This window comes from Macadamia integrifolia, chromosome 7, assembly GCF_013358625.1.
Source record: "Macadamia integrifolia cultivar HAES 741 chromosome 7, SCU_Mint_v3, whole genome shotgun sequence".
Lineage (NCBI taxonomy): Eukaryota > Viridiplantae > Streptophyta > Magnoliopsida > Proteales > Proteaceae > Macadamia > Macadamia integrifolia.
This window is the reverse complement of record NC_056563.1, coordinates 18,628,915-18,647,203: the sequence shown is the minus strand read 5'-3', so window position 1 is coordinate 18,647,203 and position 18,289 is coordinate 18,628,915. Positions and strand designations below refer to the sequence as shown.

Below are 18,289 nucleotides of genomic sequence, written 5' to 3'. Positions count from 1 at the left end.
GTGGGTGTGAAAGAGAAAAATGAAAAAAAAAAAAATAGGGGTCTGAATTGAGGATGGAAGATGAGAAGTGAATATCAGTATGGAAGATATGGTGCATAGTATGGCATTTCTAGAATAAGATGAACTTCCTGGTCCTGAAAGTGAACATTTGCACCAGATTTATTAATCTCTCTTCTCTCTCTCTCTCTCTCTCTCTCTCTGGTACATCAGGGCCTGCATTTCCATGGTCATTCTTATTGACACTGAATTACATTATTGATATTTTATTTTTTTGGGAAAATTTCTGTCTTAATATCCTCATCTTCACCCCTGGCCCTTCTTAGAAACATTTATGGTGGTAGAATTTCCAGGTTTTCTAATTTATTGTCTGTTAGTCTGCAGTACGATGGGATATTTAGAGGTATGACCTGTGGACTTGGACATTATTATCATATTTTCATAATTCAACCATATTCGTCAAGCCTAGGAAGCAAAACGGCCATGGAGCCTAAGGACTCCACTCCCCACTGGGGAAAAAGGAGGAAACAGTAGGGCAAGGGGGGGGGGAATGAGGAAGAAGAGGAAGCAGCAGCATCTGTCATTGTCTCTGTCTGCAGAAGCAGCAGCAGAGACAGAAGAAGAAAGGGGAGGAAGCGTACCTACCTCTTATAGCTGCCTCTCTGTTGTCCGATCCATCTCCCGGATTTGTTCCTTACATTGTCTGGCATCAAGGAGGAAAAGAGGAAGAAGTCACTGCATCTTCTTATTCTTCAAATGAATGGTTATTGCTTTTTATTTATGACTCAAAGGCCATAATACTCAATTTATATATTACACCTTTATATTTTGTAAATTAGAAGGAAATAAAAATTTCATTTTGCACACAAGCCCCTTTAAAAATTAGTATTTTACCTCTAATCCCCCTCTTTTATTGATCAAATAGTGCCATTTGGTACCAAGGCGCCTGGCCACTACTTGGGTTTGCCTTGGTGCCATGATAACTAAGTGTTAACGCAGACATGGACTTTTGAACCTTAGTTGTCACGATGTCTAGCTGACCCAAGGAGTTGGAGGGGTTGCCTGGATCTGGATGCCTGTGCCACCTTGACATCTATGCTTTGAAGTTGGCAAGGTACATACAGATATATAAAATAATTCGATCATTCCTTTGTGGATTGTTTCAACTACATATAGTGTATTTCCCAAAATGAAACATTTTATGAGTTGCTTCTCAAAAGTGGCAGGTTTCCCTTAACTTTTGATCGGTCTAATGCTATGAAACAATGCAACTCCTTGTTTTGCATATTTTGTATCATACATGATACATGTTAATCGAGTGAATGATTAGTCAAACTATTGGCAATGAGACATGTACTATTATTTGTCTTTAAAAAATAAAAGAAATAAAGAATTTATCCAATCTTTATGAAATAAATGGCCAACTTTGTAAGGAGGGAGTGCCTGGACATCTCAGTATAAGGCCACTTATTCATTAAAGATCACAAGTGTAAATGAGAAACAAAGGGGCCTTGCTGCGTTTACCAGATATGTTCAATCCTTTCTAATCTGGGCAATTCATTTTCCTTCTAACTTCATATGTTGCTAGTTTTTTTCCATCAGCATGTTCAATATTTTTGTGGCTCATATATACGGTTTCTGGTTTCTACTCACTGCAAGTGTTGGTTGATCAGTGATCTTCCATCTAGAATGGCCTCCTCCTTGCTCCTTTATGCTAATGTGGATAAATCTCTTGTCCTGTTAGTATTCATAGTTGTATATAATTCTGTTTTTATTTTATTTTTTTATGCTTTTTCTAATGATTGAAATGCTGATATAGTGGTTATCATAGTTAAAAATTGAGTGATGTTCACCATTAGACCTATCCTTAGTTGCATATCTATTCATATGGTTTATAATTTCTAGAACTAGGCTCACATCTTTTTTTTGGTGTTGAAGGAAATCAATGCGATATTAGGGGAAAAACTATCAGCAGAAGATGAAGAAGAAGTCTTAGCAGAATTTGAGAACTTGGAAACTGAGGTATGTGTGGTAACTACTAAAATAACTGAGATGTGTTCTTATGTTTTTCTGACAAGGAATGTCCTGCTTTGGTATGATAGCCTTGTTTGGTGACTTTGTCTCGTCAGAGCAACTGTTCTCTGCTTTGGTGCTCACTTGATAAAGTGCCTTGGCAAGCCTGTAATCACAACAGGCTAGGCTAAGGAAATTGGCTGATAGCTTATGCCAAATTCACATCATAGAAATTTGAATCTATATATTATAATAATTATAAAATTAGTGTGGTTTATATCTATTTTTTATTTATTTATTTTTCTTAATCAAGCTTAACAACATAATCTTTGAATTCTGTAAGGGGGAGAAAATGTGACCTTCCAGAGGACGTGGCTTAGCAATGCAGGTGGATAGTAGTAAACCTCAACATTTCCCAAATACTCTCACTGATGATCATAAAATTCAAAAAATTGACAGAAGTTCAAGATTATGGATTCAATGATTGAAGGTTGTTTCTGTGGGGAGGAAAGATAAATCTCACTGTTATTGGATTTTTCTACTGTAAGGGAAAAAAATAGAAAAATGAGAACAAGAAAATCAGGTTGAATGTGTTTTTTATTTATCAACTAGAAGGGATTGATGAGGGGTTTCAGTGCAACAGTAAGGTCGCTCCAATGCGACCTTGTGGTCAGGGGTTTGACTTGGGAAATAGTCTTTCCAGTCTCCACAAAGTGGGGGTAAGGCTGCATACATTATGATGCTCCCCAGGCCCCACTGTGGCGGGTGCCTTGCGCACTGGCCAAGCCCTTTTAAGGTATTGATGATGGGGGAATCTACAGGAAAAATGCTTGGAAGACCCTCTACTAAAGAATGATAGTTAAAGTCTGAAGCATTTGAAAACATTGTCCTACCCATGTGTGTGATTGAATTGATTGCCTGCTAAGTAGGCAAGTATTTAGATTATCTTGCCTTTTTATTCCTGTGAAGGTTCACCTGGTTGCTTGGGAGTGTCAAGTGTGACCGACTGTCTTCAACAATTTTATTTCTATTGTTTTGTCAGAACTAGTCCATCTATGGGCTATCAAAACAATGGTTGGTTAATGGAGATTGGATCGCTAGGGGATAATGTTGATTGGATCACAAGGGGATTATGAATTTAGAGACTGGTTGTCAGTTGGAGTCTTAATGGGCTGAGCTGGTGTGATGGTCTCTTATGACTTCCTGTGAACCTGGCTTGCTCTGCCTTTTTGGCCTTTTAGCTGACTCTGTTTAGCTGTGGAGTGAATTAAATGAATAGCTGGGCTGATTGAAACGCATTGTGTGTTTGTATGTAATACACGGTATTTAGCAAATACATGCTGACATGTTAAACATACACCTCTATTGTTGTTTGTGTGCTAATGGGGAAATGTCCCCTTTACTACTTTTGGCCATGTTTTGGAATTTAAGAATGAAAAGTTGGCAACAAAGCTAATTTTCTGGTTTTTTGTTACTCTGATAGAGATCTCTCTGTTCTTTTCTCCCTTTCAATATGTGTAGCTTACTCTTCAAGATCTACCAAAAGTTCCTGCCCCTTCAGTGGCATCTGCAGAAGAAGCTGCCACAGTTGAGAGCAATGACATTGATGAGGACCTTGCGCTCCCAGACGTGCCAACCAAAGCCCCTGTTGCTCCTGAGGTGGTTGCAGATGATGGTGACAATTCTCCCACAAGAGTATCGACAAGAAGAAAAGGTTATCTCTGATCCTTGATCCTCTATCTGCCATGTGTCTCAGTCAGGCTGGAGCCTACAAAATGAGTGCTTCCCTATTAAAATCATAGCCTGAGCCAAAAGTCAGCAAGATTCAATCATATTGATTATCTTATTTGCATTTTACTCTTGGAGTTTTACTAAATTCTTTTTCCTGATTGTTCAATATATATATATATATATCATGATCAACATCAAGCTGATTTTTGGCCTTCCCAATGTCTGGGCTCCAACCCATTTGGTGGTGCTTCTCTACCTTATTTACAAAGCATATTCCCGTCACAGCTTCACAGAATCACTATGCATTTAGATGGATATGCAGATCTGAAAATTTGACTCTATTTTTTTGGCTTACAGTTATGGAGGAACCATTACCTGCTTGATCGATGGAAGGATTCAGTCCTCATACAATGTCTGTGGTTTGTAGAAGTACACGGTTTTCTTTTTTCCTTGCGTTGTCATCAAACATTACTTACTTGGGAGTTGATTCCTACAATATGTACATTTTGATTGATAAATTATCAGTGTATAAAGCTTCCATTTATACATGCCCTGTGCCTTAATTTCTGCATCGGAGTTGCAGTTTGGTGTTTATACATTTTTAGATTTATTAAATTTTAAAAATTGTTGCTTATTTGTAACTGCACAATAAGCATTGCAATAATCAGGATGATCATAGATACCAGCCTAGAGTTGTCCAAAGCTCTATTAACCCAAAAAAGGAAAGATAATTTTTCAAAGCTTCTGCTTTTAGGTTTTTAGAAGCCAGCTTTGGGGGTTAAAAAGTGAGTACAATAAGAATATTTTGTCAGAAATCTTTGTTGCTAGAATTCACATTTGACAAAATTGGATCTGGGAATGATTCAAGTTTAATTATATTTGCTAATTTGGCATTGGGTCAAAAAGGTAGAAGTGGGATTCAGATTAATTTGGGAGTTGATTGTTTATGTTTGAAAATTTTGTATTGAAATTTTGAAAAGATTCTAAAATTTTCATCCTTTTTTTTTCTTTTGTTATTGAAATTGAGTAAATTTTTTGAAAGTTTCTAGCCAAGTTTTTCTACTCGTAAATTATTTGCAAAATATTCTGAAGGACCAATTTATTTGGAGATCAGAATTTTCAGACTTGAAACAAGACAAAATTGGAAATAACTCATGATTTGTGATCCACTCCAACAAAGCTAAAAGATGGAATGTGTGCAGTGTGCTTAGACCTCTTCATACCTATCACTTAAAACAAAGTTTCAATGTGGAGTTTATAATTAAAGTGATCTGGAGAACAAAAATGCCCTTTCAGAATCAAAAGAAATGATACTTCAGAAAACTAAGGTCCAGAAAATAGCAAAAGAGAAGGTTTACTGCTATACACTTACTCTTTGGCAATTTTATCTACTGCTCAAAAAGTACGCACTTTGATATCCAGCAACTCTGCATTGCTCAATTTGCCCAGCTCACTTGGCCTCTCACAAAATTAACCAAACACCGAATCTTGTTAGGATGCCAATGATTCCCATTATTTTTACCCTCAAATCATTTCTCAAACAATGACCTTTAACAGTAGTGTTGGGTTGGGCATTTGCCAATCTGAAACCTAGCTTGACTCTACCCCTACATTTTGTCTCTTTTTTTTGGCTAACAATGGGTATTCTGGCCTTCAACCTGACTGACTAGTCCCACGGACTCATACTGACCCCATTATTGCATGGATTAGGTCATACTGAGCTTGAATGAGAATCATTCAATTTTCACTGAAAACAATGAAGAGCACTAAACACCCCCATCTGTGCATCTACGACTTAAGTGGAGACCGCGATGGTGGGTTGCTGCGCTAGTCTCCCCGAGGATTAGTTGAGGTGCGCGTAAGTTGACCCGGACACCTTGGAAAAAAAAAAAAAAAAAAAAAACTGAGTGGCCCCAAGAAGGTAAAAGTCAGACTCGAAACCACATGCTTCTTGTGGCGAAGGTCCCTTGCCAACTCCACTATCCCGACACCATACCCTTTAAATATTGGAGAAAAACGATATTGTTTTTAATGATGGGATTTTTGTAATTACTGAATATTTAGGATTGGCTACATGGCCTACTTGAATCTCAAATTCTCAATGTATATTAAAAATTGGTATTGTCGAAGTTCCAGAAGTGCTTTTGTTCAAGTACTTTCCAAACATATTTATAATTCTTTTCTGATTCAGAAATACTTCTTATGTTCCATTACCATACGCATTTTGCAAAAGAGTTAGCTGTGAACAGAAATAAGAAAAAAAAAAACGCTTCTAAGTTCATAAACACTTATGCCAAAAAGAAATGTTATCAAACACGGCCTAAGATTCTAGTCAAGAGATGTCTGTAACATTATCAAGAGAGCTAACCTAAATAAAACAAAGGCATGTGAACTGTTCCCTCGACTTGTACTAATGAAAATTTGATTGAAGATCACAAGGCGTTTCAAATAAGAATGCTCCTTTTTAGAATTTAGAAAATTTTCTTCTCTGTTTTCTCCTCTTGAGGCCTAAATAGCCATGCCGGGGTACTCAAATCAACTGGCATTACTATTCCTCATTTCTTCATATTGATGATAATTGACTATATATGTTCATCTCCTCAACTTAGCTCCAATATACCCAAAGTGGTTTAAGGTTCAAAAACTTCAACTTGTGTACAAGATTAGTCTTTATTGATTTAGATTCAATCGTCTGAGAATTGTTAAGACTTGGTTGGATTCACCTGACAGATAGCTCATTGGTAGGAAATAAATTTAACGGAATAAACAATGTTATCTAGTCACGTGACCACTGTGCCAGCAACTAGATCAATGGGAATACATGTACAGATATCCAATTAGAGAGGGTTGTGTGGCAAGATTAGGAGTGATAAAATAATGAATGAGGGTATTAGAAACCAGTTGAGGAATTCACCAATCCAGGACAAGCTATGCGAGAACCGGTTGAGATGGTATGACCATGTGCAACGGAGACCATTGGATGCTTCAATAAGAAAGAGTGACCTGATTCAGTTGGAGGGAGCTAGAAGAGATACGGGCCGGTTTAAATTGACTATGGTAGAAGTGATAAGAAAAGATATGCATATGGTTGGGCTCAATTCAAGTATAACCATGGATAGAGTTTTTTGAAAGACAAAGACCTGTGTATTTTTTAATCACAATTTTATTTTTTCTTATATTATCTTCTTTCTCTCTTTATTTTAGCATATTGTGTTGTTTTTTTTTTTCCTATCCTTTTTTCATATTGACTCTATATAGTCGATTTCATTTAATTGGGATAAAGTTATAATTATTGTTGTTGTTACTGTAGAGGTAGAAATATGTTTTCACAGCAACCGGTGTCTAAGCGTATTTAATCAAATAATAATTTTGGCTACCTAAAATTTAAAAGATGGGCAAGTGTTTTCTGTCCTTTCCAAGCCCCCTGGAAAAATAGAGTAAATTGTGCTGCATATCCCTCATGTTTGAGGAAATTGCACCCAACAGTCCCAATTTTCCACAATTGCGCCACAGGTCCCTCGCTGGGATTAGATTTGTCCCGGTGTTCACAGCAATTCGTTAATGTCCATTGCGCCCGACGGCCGACGGCTACAATTGGAGTCCTCGACGTGGACATCTTTGTCTCTCAAATAGGAAGGTGAGAGTTGTGAAGGGAGTTGAACATCCAACCTGTTTGAATGAGATTCTAGTCCATGCCGAAGTCGTTTTTCAGAAGATTTGCACTGGATTCAAGCTCAAGCTCAACTTAGAAACCCAAATTGGAGTTGCTGAACTCCAATAACCTGAGCTTGGGCATTCAAGGCGGTGATTGAGTTGTTTGGTTGGTGGAAATTGGTATCCCGATCTTGCAATTTATACGCCGGGTTCGATCTTCCAATAAAAGGAGGTGGGGGAGGGTGAAACGAATAGCTTGCCTGAGCAAGTAGCAGAAGCTCCCGGTCTTCTGTTCATCGGAAGAGATGACAGGTAGAGATCATAAGTGTAAGAACATATTTTTTTAAAATTGAAACATAGTACTCTCGCAGCAACAAAAATCCCAGAGAGCCCGGAAGAGAAGACAGACGAGACCATTGAAACCACCGGCTTTAAACGTATCTCTCTCTCTTTCTGATTATTTGTTTTTTGATTTTCAATATTTTTCGTATTTGGATGAACAAAAAAATAAAACCACCAGAAAAAACATCAAAATGACATTCTCAATCTCAAGGCTCTAAAATCTGTTCTGTTGTTGTGGGTTGATTCACGGGTTCAATCATATGTATATGCTTAGTGTATTGTGCTCAATAGAAAATTGATGTGCGGTTCAGTAACCTATAATCAGGTTCTTCATATAATCTAAAGCAGAGAGAACTGAGTACCAGGCATGTTCTTTGTTTGATAAATTCCAGGATGCTGTCCTGTATTAGTTTATTTCGAGTACGTTTAAGACTCTACATTGAGAATGGATGAGTCAGTTGGCTTAGTGAAGTGAGAAGAGTTCGCAGTTGCTGATGATGTCAGGAGTGACTACATAGAATCGAGGTGTGATGTGGTGCTTAAATATTTGCATAAAGACCGCAACATCTGGTGCTTTTGGATTTTTCTTGACAGATTAAATGGGTAGGCTCTTCATGGATCCAGACGTGGTTACTTTTCTTAATTTTTTTATGGGGAGTACTGCTAACTTTTCCCTTCATTTGATGTCAACTATATGTCTATGCACAAATATAATAAGCTACTGAATTGTGAATGCTGAGCATTATCACTTTTGAACTGTTGGATTGATGAGTACCTCTTGGATGACCTTCATGGTCTGAAAATTTGATTTTGGATGGTCCTAAGTTCCTTGGCATCCAATCAATAGTTGCCTCACCTAAATCCAGGTGCAGTTCTGCAGTACAGATCTTGGGTTATAGAAAATGCATCAATGAAAATGTCACAGTTCTTAAGAGTTTAGGTTAATGTGTTCTGTTTTTTCTCCACCACCTCTTGTGTATTCGGCACCTTCAAAAATTTCTATAATCTCATTTAAAAGTTAAACTTGCTTCTAAAATGTAGACTTATTGTCATTGGTTGGAATTTACATGAGGTGGAACCCTATTGTGGAGGATGAGGTTTTCCTTTACACCTTTATGGGAGGGCAATCATAGCGTAGCTTTTTTTAGCCTTGTTTTGGGCTAAACAAGGTTGCTGAAATGGATTACTATGTATTTTCCTGGAGGATTTTGGGCTCCATTTGTTTTGTCCTAAAATACCTAGAGTAAAATAAAGGAGGGAATTCACTGCAAAAAAAATAAAAATAAAATAAGATAAAAAAAAATAATAATAATAAAATAAAATAAAAGGAGGGAAATGTTTTACTATTTTACTTCCCCTACATTATACTACTGATTTTGGACTTAGAGAGTGGGCTCCGTTGTAAAATTTGATGATCCTTATTTTTTACTTCCTTTGAACCAAAATCTATAATTAGATACTTTACTCTTTTTTTTCCACACATTTTACATAAAAAAAAATGGAGCCCTATGGAAATTTTGGATTAGTTTGTTTTAAAGGGTAATTCTAACTTACGTTTTTTTCTTGATTTTGAAAAATTTATGGCAATTTTATATATGAAAATTTAAGCCTGCATATCTTGAAACTCAAGCTTTTGATTGGAGTGGTTATTAGCATATTTAAAATCTTTTCTAACCACAACTGACCCTTATAACTAAGAATTTATTAGGTAATACCCATTATTATATGATGTTGAAATTTATTTTGTTCCTCCTCCTGGTTAATACTATCCCAAAGGCTTTAAATATCTGCTTCTTAGAGATACCAACTCTTAAAAAAGACTAAGCTCCATAAGTGTTTGAGTTTCTTTAAAACAACTATTTCCTTTAGCATTCCTAAATACCCGCTCCCTTCCTTTTTGTTTTAATTGTATAAATATTCTTCATTTGGTAGGAACTAATTGTGTCACATGAGATACTTGAAAGTACCATATCTGTTACCCTATCATGTTCGCATTATGAGAATTACTTAAAGAAATTCTATCACTAATTAAATCCAAAGCAACTGTTTCTTCTGGATTGGATTTTTCTGTTGCTGTTAGACTTCATCACGGATATTTAATCAAAGCACGATATATTTTTCTTTTGGGTGTTAACAAACGGAGTAATGATATAGTATGTAGCCTTCATGGCACAAACCTGAGATAGGAACCTGTCAGTACGTGTAAACTATTAAAAAGAAAGTTATCTATTCTACATTGGATTTTCCCTTGGTCTTAAATGAAAGGTCTCTCACTGGACTTGCTTGTCTCTTTGCTAGTATCACCTTTTGCAGTATGGGAAAAGCCAAAAATGTATGTTATTTACCAGTTTGACAATTATGACTCTGTTCAGGTCATTTTGCTTGCCTTAGATTAATTCCTTCTCGTACCAATCAATTTTTGTCCATACATAATCAATGAGGACATGATCTTGGGAATTATGTGAATGAATGAGAGATACATCAAGTATAAGTGAAGAATATTGAGGCCCAAGAAACAGTAACAGTAAGGAATCACATTGAACAACATATGCAGCATTATGGCTGGCAAAACTTGCTAGAATTGATTGTAGCGGTAATTAGAATCGGTACCAACTCCTCTGTTCTGCAATTGAATGTTTGTATAGTATACGACTTCAAAGATCTTCTGTGTATGTAAGTTTGGTATTCTTGCAGGGTGCAAACTAATGTTTATTGAACCATTTCAGTGTATGATATCAAATAGTAATTGTTTATAGGACTATTTCATTGGACCATGTCTTGTAAAATTGAATCTCCTGAAACAATAGGAAAGCTTATTGGACCAAACACCAACTGCCCTGTTCTGCTTTGGATTTTTGTATTGCTTTAAAATAGCATTTTCTTTTTTGCAGCTCTCAGTTGAAGTAATCCTACTGTGGAAGAGTTGGAACAAGCAACATTGATGCAAATTGCAGATCATGGGACAATGACTCATGAAGTAGTTTTTGACTAATTAAGTAGGTCAAGGTGGTGTAACAGTCCATACATCCTACTCATGCAAGCCTAGCCGGTAATAAGAAGTTCTGTTGTTCAAAAACTGATCCGCTTCTCTGGAAACCTTAAAACTATTCAGGGCTCAGTTGTAGACAGTCAAAGCATTACCCAATTGATGGTTTGACCATTTCATCCTTAAGTTTGGTTCAAATATTTTATTGACATGGATATACGACGAATTTGGGCTTAATTAATGTTGGAAGCTAGGGGTAAAATTTCGAAAGAGAGTTAAAAATATAGAAGAGTGGTTTTGGGGTTAAGAAATGTATAAAACAGTGTTATGGGAAATTTCCCATCTGAAGAAACTAGGTTGCCGGTCAATCCCTAATTTTATTTATGCCACCAGAAGAACCCATAGCCTTGGAGGAGGAGATGACAATCCACTGTACGTTGACATACCAAAGCCTTGTAGGAGGAAATCGGAGAGAAAACCCTATCCAACACCCATGAAATTACTAATTCGAAGGGCAAAGGCAGAGAGAGAAGCAAGAAAGGCAGAGCCCTGCAGGATGCTTGAAGAAGCACCTGAAAATGGCTTACTTGTTCCTGAACTAGTTGAGGTGGCTCATCAAGTGTATCAAGCAAGAGGAAAACTCCTTCGAGGACTCTCAAAGCTCACGGATGCTGTTCCTATCAAGCGTTGCAGGTATTCATAATCGATGGCCCTAGTTTCTAATCTTTTCTCTTCAACTCCTGTAATTCTTGGTTATTCCAATTTTCCATTTAGTATTGATTTTTTCTGGAGCTTATATTCATTAAGAAATTGCTTTTAAGCTTGAAGCTGAAGGCATTCCATGAATTCAATGTCGCTAGTGAATAACTTTCTATTATTTTCACATATAATTGAATCAGTTGATTGGACCATCAACTTCCAGGCTGCACTATTGTATCAGCCGGCCTGCTTGGTTATCTCTTGAACAATCATTGACTTGGTAAGTGGATTGTCCAGTCATATGGTCTAATTGGTTGGACCAAACTAAGTGGTCCAACTGCTGGATGGTCGACTCTCTATTAGGTTTAAAATTGGTTATGTAGGTTCACGTATTGTGGAGACTTAGATCAAAGACCTTTATATTAATGTATGGGAGACCTAAACCTCTACTGTCTGGAACACCAGCGGGCATGGCCAGAACAATCCAGCTGATTGTTTCAGTTTTGAAACAATTGTGTGGCCCCTTGGCATTAATGATCCATTCCCACATTACCATCTGTGTTTTATGGTGAGTTGTATGTTTCTGTTAATTCCATCCATTCATCGGATTGAGCTTTTTGTTCTCAGGTTCTGCTCTGAAGTTCATATTGCTCATGTGGGCCACGAAATTCGGACTTGCACTGGTCCTAAAAGTGGTTTTCGGAGTGCCACACATGTTTGGAGAAGAGGAGGGATTGAAGATGTGGTATATTTCCCCTACTGTTTCCACCTGCATGATCGTGTTGGAAAACCAAGAGTTGGGCATGATGAGAAGTCTAGAGTTCTGAGGCTCCCTGCAATTGTGGAGCTTTGCATACAAGCTGGTGTAGAACTCAAAGACTATCCCACCAGGAGAAGAACCAAGCCTGTTTATTGGATGGATGGAAGGATAGTGGACTTTGAGTCGGAGAAAGAAGAAGAAGAAGAAAAAGAAAAAGAGGAAGATGATGAGGAACAACATAAGGAAAGAGATTCACAGTCGGAAGAACTTGATATGCAAGCCCAATCATCAGATGACGTGGAAGAGAACTTGAGTGAATTGAGCTTTAACACACTGGAGTCGTGGTTTGAGATGATTTCAGGAGCTAAGAAGATCATGAAGAAATACAGTGTGCTGACTTGTGGGTACTGTCCCGAGGTTCAGGTGGGGCCGAAGGGACACAAGGTCAGAATGTGCAGAGCGTCCAAACACCAATCCCGCAATGGTATGCATGCATGGCAAGAAGCAACCATAGATGATCTGATTGGGCCTAACTATGTGTGGCATGCATGGGATCCTCATGGGCCCCCTTTAGTGAATGACCTGAAGAGGTATTATGGCAAGGCTCCTGCTGTGGTGGAGTTGTGTGTACAAGCAGGTGCACCAGTTCCCGATGAGTATAGTAGTATGATGAGATTGGATGTTGTTCCTCCAGATCGTGACGAAGTTGATCTTGTTGCATGATTTCATCATCAGGGGTTAGTACAAAGTTCTCTATTTTGTAGTTTTGAAATACCATCTTCACTATTGGAGTGCGGGAAATAATGTCCACATCATCTGCTGAAGAGGATCCCTACCATGGACAACCTGATCCAAGAGGCTTGGCTATTAGGAACAAGTGCAAGTTGTGGTGAGGCACAAGTGGACGGATGCCATCTATTTATTGTTTGTGTGTTTGCAATGGAAGCATGGAATGGATAGGAGTGTTCCTGGCTATGTGGACGTGATGGATTTTTCCCTGGACTCTTCTTGCCATGATGAGAGGTTGAAGGATGCCTGTTCCAAGGGAAGGATAGTTACGATGTGGAGAATGATTCCCTTCGCAGTTTGCTGGGGCATATGGAAGGAGATGAATGCATTGTTTTGTTGGAAAAGGAAGAAGCGGCTGAGAAAATTATGTCTAAAGTTGTGTAGATGGTTTCTGGGTGGGCTTCAGTTGCTACTGAAATAGGTGCATTTGCAAATGACAGCAATTGGTGGTTGGGTTTGGTTTGATTATGTAGGTAGGGTTTCTTGTGTATTCTTGTGGAGTGTCTTGGCCTGGAGCTTTTGTATAGCAGCCGAGTATTCTGTTACTCTTTTGGTTTCCATCAATGAATTTTTTCTCAACTTTCTTCCAAAAAATTAAAATTTCTTCTTGCACATTCTGTTGAGGAAGTCTCAGACAACTCTGATTCAAGTAAAATCTTAATACCTTCTTGTTAAATTTCATATAATGTTTCTTTTCTTTTGGACCCTTTCAGCTTGATAATGTTATTGAAGCTGAGAAGCAAGCTGCAAGGGACTTGATTCATGAAAAGAAGAAAGACAGGGCTTTGCTTGCATTAAAGAAGAAGAAGGCCCAGGAAGAATTATTGAAGCAAGTTGATAATTGGTTGATTAATGTGGAACAACAAGTAAGTAATTTCATCCAGTTACCATTCATCCAAAAAAAAAAAAAGTCATCCAGTTATTCTTCCATTTTCAAAATGAGGTACTTATCTTATTGTAACACTCTGTGCCTATTTTTGGCTTGCTTAATGTGTTTTTCAGTTTATATTTAACGTTTGCATACAATTTGTGGTAGTTGGCAGACATTGAACTGGCAAGCAAGCAGAAGGCTGTATTTGAGAGCTTGAAGACTGGTAATAATGCTATTAAATCTAGAAAAGTGAAATCAATTTGGACGTTGTTCAAAAACTGATGGATGATACAGCTGAAGCAAACGCTTTCCAAGATGTGAGTTTTGTTCACGTCAACTCTGATTTTCCATCACATAATTTTGAGAACCCCCTATTGTTGTTCCATCATTGTCTCTACTACAGCTCCAGTATGTTTTTTTCTTTATCTCTATCTTAAAAAACATGCCTAGATGTCCAAATGAATGCCTAGTTTCCTTAAATTCATCCAATGAGAAGTACATTATGCAGATCAGCCGCTTAATATTTCTATTTTTTATCATCTGCCTTCATCATGACCTGAGAGAGCTACAAACAAGATACAGGAGAGTTGTGCACCGCTATAATTCTTTAGCATTGGTATGTGCAGATCACAGTCTGGAGGTAATAGCCATGGAAAGTTTTGGTCCTTTTGAGTTGGAATGCAATATTGATTGGTTTAATGTTTATGAGGGTTACGGGTTACCTAAATGCTGCCATTCATGGTGAAGGACAGCAGCGTGTACAAACATCTAGAAACTGTTGAAATTATTAAACTTGTCTTTCTGTGCCTTTGTTGCTATCTGAAAATAGGGGACCCTTTTTTCTTGTTTTTTTTTTGGGGGGGGGGGTGTGGAGAGAAGAAACGAAAAAAAAAAAAATAGGGGTCCGAATTGTGGATGGAAGATGAGAAGTGAATATCAGTATGGAAGATATGGTGCATAGTATGGCATTTCTAGAATAAGATGAACTTCCTGGTCCTGAAAGTGAACATTTGCACCAGATTTATTAATCTCTCTTCTCTCTCTCTCTCTCTCTGGTACATCAGGGCCTGCATTTCCATGGTCATTCTTATTGACGCTGAATTACAATATTGATATTTTATTTTTTTGGGAAAATTTCTGTCTTAATATCCTCATCTTCACCCCTGGCCCTTCTTAGAAACCTTTATGGTGGTAGAATTTCCAGGTTTTCTAATTTATTGTCTGTTAGTCTGCATTACGATGGGATATTTAGAGGTATGACCTGTGGACTTGGACATTACTATGATATTTTCATGATTCAACCATATTCGTCAGGCCTAGGAAGCAAAATGGCCATGAAGCCTATGGATTCCACTCCCCATTGGGGAAAAAGGAGGAAACAGTAGTGATGGGGATATCAAGACGTACAGCCGAAGGAAGAAGAAGACCCAACCTTCTTTGTGGTTGGAGGATTAGAAAGAGGAAGAAAAAAAGAAAGAAGAGGAAGGCTCGGTCCAGCCTTCCCAGCGCTGGATCGAGTCCTCTCCTTCCTTTCTTTGTCAAGATTGTGTGGCCCCCACCAAATCTGATATGTAATTTTAATTCCTAGGATTTTGCCAAGATTGTGTGGCCCCCACCAAATCTGATTTGTTAGTATTATTTCCTACAATTTTATTTATTTATGTCATTGAGTTAAGTAGGAAACTAAATAACATTCCTATTTTTTTTTTCTTTTTAGGAAGCTTCTTTATTTCTGAGATTATGTTCCTAGATTAGCCTTTTTCTTTTTAGTAACTATCCTATTATTTATGTAAGGCCATTGGCCACAATGAGAATCAATGAATGTGAATTGAAAAACAGCCAAGGAGCAAAGCCCCCACCCCTCTCACGATTCTCTCTCTCTTTCAATCTCGTCTTTCTCACTCTCTTTCTCACCTTTTTCTCTCTTTATTCTCTCGGTTCTCTCTTCTCTCGTCTCTCGCCTCCCTCTCTCTCTTCCAATTCCCTTTTACTGCTACTGTTTATTGTCTACCGCTGTTGAATGTTCTCTGCTGCTGCTGCTGCTGTTTACTGTCTACTACTGTTGGATGTTCTCTACTGCTGCTGTTAATCTCTATTGATGCTGCTGTTATTCTCTGTTACTACCGCTGCACTATTACAACCTCTGTTTGCAACAACTGAAGGCCATACTACGTGGATAGATCATCACCTGGGCTGCTGCTGATCTCCTTTCAATGAACGGATTACTGCTGGTTGTACCTGCTGTCCGTGAGTTGCTAAGAGCCCCAACATCATTCACCAAGCTACATCGACTATACTAAGGATCTCTATACAACCGGCTGGACTTTTCTTCATCAACCAAAAGTGGATTGCATCTCTTTATTTTGGAGGACCTTGGTCTCTTCTTTTCTCCTCAGGCCTGGACAACAACAAGGTAAATCATTAAACTAAACTCTCTCCACCTCCATTAATCCCTATTATATGTTGCAGCCCATTAACATTGAAACCAGCCTTAACCCTTTGTTTATGCCTATTTTTACCCATTGTTTTAAGACGTTTCGTCACTGTTATATCTCCAAAACCCTTGCTGATTTTCTATTTTAGTTGGCTGTTAGAGGACATTGATTGTTTGCATATCTAATTTGGGTGTCTAATTGATTTGTGCTGAACCTAACATTCGTATGACGTTTGTTCCCTTCCCCATGTCCCCACTTGAAGCTTAAGTAAGAGTTCATGTGTTTTTCCGCCTAGATTATTATTGTTTTTTGCTACTTTGTTTATTAGTCTCATTTTATTTTGCATGCTTAATCTTGTTTGCTGAATTTCTTTTTTTGTCCTATCTACCCAAGTCCTTTGAGTTAACCCTACCTAGTTAGTTAATCTTGTAGGAGACCTAGTCACCTAGGAACCCCCTACATCAAGTAGGGCAAGGGGGAGGGGGGAATGAGGAGGAAGAAGAAGCAGCAGCATCTGTCGTTGTCTCTGTGTCTGCAGAAGCAGCAGCAAAGACAGAAGAAGAAAGGGGAGGAAGTGTTCCTACCTCTTATAGCTGCCTCTCTGTTGTCCGATCCATCTCCTGGATTTGTTGCTTCCATCGTCTAGCATCAAGGAGGAAAAGAGGAAGAAAATACTGCATCTTCTCATTCTTCAAATGAATGTTTTTGCTTCATATTTGTGACTCAAAGGCCATAATACTCAATTTATACACTACGCCTTTATATTTTGTAAATTAGAAGGAAATAAAATTTTCATTTTGCACACAAGCCCCTTTAAAAATTAGTATTTTACCTCTAATCCCCCTCTTTTATTGATCAAATAGTGCCATTTGGTACCAAGGTGCCAGGCCACTGCTTGGGTTTGCCTTGTTGCCATGATAACTAAGTGTTAACACAGACATGGACTTTTGAACCTTAGTTGTCACGATGTCTAGGTGACCCCATAGTTAGCAAATTCGGATTCGGGAATTATTCGGACGGAGAATTATTCGGAATAATTCGGACGATTAATTTAAGGATTCGGTCAAAAAAGCGGTCAAAAAATCTTATTGGGGGTTTTTTTTTTAATTTTTTTATTTTTTTTTTTGGTTTTTTTTTAAAATAATGTTTAAATGGACCGAATAATTCGGTTTAATTCGGATTCGGTCCGAATTATTCGCGATTTATATTCATTTTGGAAAAAATCGCGAATTTTAAAGAATTTTATTTTTAATTCGGATTCGGTTCGAATTTTTGATAAAATTCGGAAAAATTTGGTTCGGCCGAATAATTCGCGAATTATTCGGCCGAATTGATAACTATGGTGCAGAGTTGATCTAAGAGCAGCCTGAGGTGAGTGACCTCCCTCCTCACTTCTCTTTCTTCCTCTTCTTCCTTCTCTTTCCTTCTTCTTCTTCTCCTTTCTTTCTTTTTCTCCTTACTGTTACAGCAGTCACGTTTGATGCAATCTCAGCCCATTATCCCTTATATATAAGGCAGCCCCAAGGGTCTGTTTGGCTGGCCTTCTTCAAGTATTGCTGAGGTCTGTTTGGTTGCCCTCTTAAATCCTTATGGTTGTTTCCTAGTTTAGGCTAGTTACTATTTCAGTTAAGTTTCTAATTCTATGTCTTTGTTTTTCTATATATTGGCGGCTGTAACCGATGGACAACAGAGAGTGATTTGATTATTGAGTGAGAATTAGTTGGATTTATGCTCTATATGAGTGTGTGATTCCCTTCCTCCCCCCTTACTATGATTTTTCCCTTCTTCCCTAAGGCCCTCCATCGCTCTCTCTCTTTTCTTCTCTATTGGTTACAATGGGAAACTTATAACCTACTGTCTGCATGTAGTTGGAGAATCTGTTATGCTTCTGAAGGATCAGTATTATGTTCTCGATATTTTCTCTGCCTCTACCATCCATATACTATAACTTGGATCTCGTGAGGGGAGTGTTATGAGATTCTTTAATCACCTTATTGTGTATTTTGGTCCTT

At 37.9% G+C, this 18,289-nt stretch overlaps 2 protein-coding genes across 6 annotated transcripts in view; both read left to right on the top strand.

Annotated features, from left to right (window-relative positions):
• The window catches only part of LOC122083490 (vacuolar protein sorting-associated protein 20 homolog 2-like), an 8,370-nt gene extending 4,081 nt beyond the window's left edge, over positions 1-4,289 (top strand). The window contains exons 4-6 of the mRNA XM_042651320.1: positions 1,936-2,019; positions 3,532-3,724; positions 4,099-4,289. Coding sequence (XP_042507254.1) covers positions 1,936-2,019; positions 3,532-3,724; positions 4,099-4,124 — 303 coding nt within the window. The 3' untranslated portion in view covers positions 4,125-4,289. The remainder of the gene's footprint in view (positions 1-1,935; positions 2,020-3,531; positions 3,725-4,098) is intronic.
• Positions 4,290-7,282: 2,993 nt separating this feature from the next.
• Positions 7,283-16,401, top strand: LOC122083204 (APO protein 3, mitochondrial-like). Of its 5 annotated transcripts, none has more exons than XR_006141586.1 (6): positions 7,283-7,707; positions 10,629-11,416; positions 12,050-13,444; positions 13,685-13,837; positions 14,008-14,159; positions 16,005-16,401. XR_006141586.1 is itself a non-coding variant. In XM_042650926.1 (3 exons), exons 2-3 carry the CDS (start codon positions 11,034-11,036, stop codon positions 12,903-12,905), a joined length of 1,239 nt encoding a protein of 412 aa, XP_042506860.1. In that variant the 5' UTR covers positions 7,283-7,832; positions 10,629-11,033; the 3' UTR covers positions 12,906-13,557. The 5 variants fall into 5 exon arrangements, 1 of the variants encoding a protein (XP_042506860.1); XR_006141585.1 differs by having other exon boundaries at positions 7,283-7,832; positions 16,023-16,401; XR_006141584.1 differs by having other exon boundaries at positions 7,283-7,832.
• Positions 16,402-18,289: the final 1,888 nt, after the last annotated feature.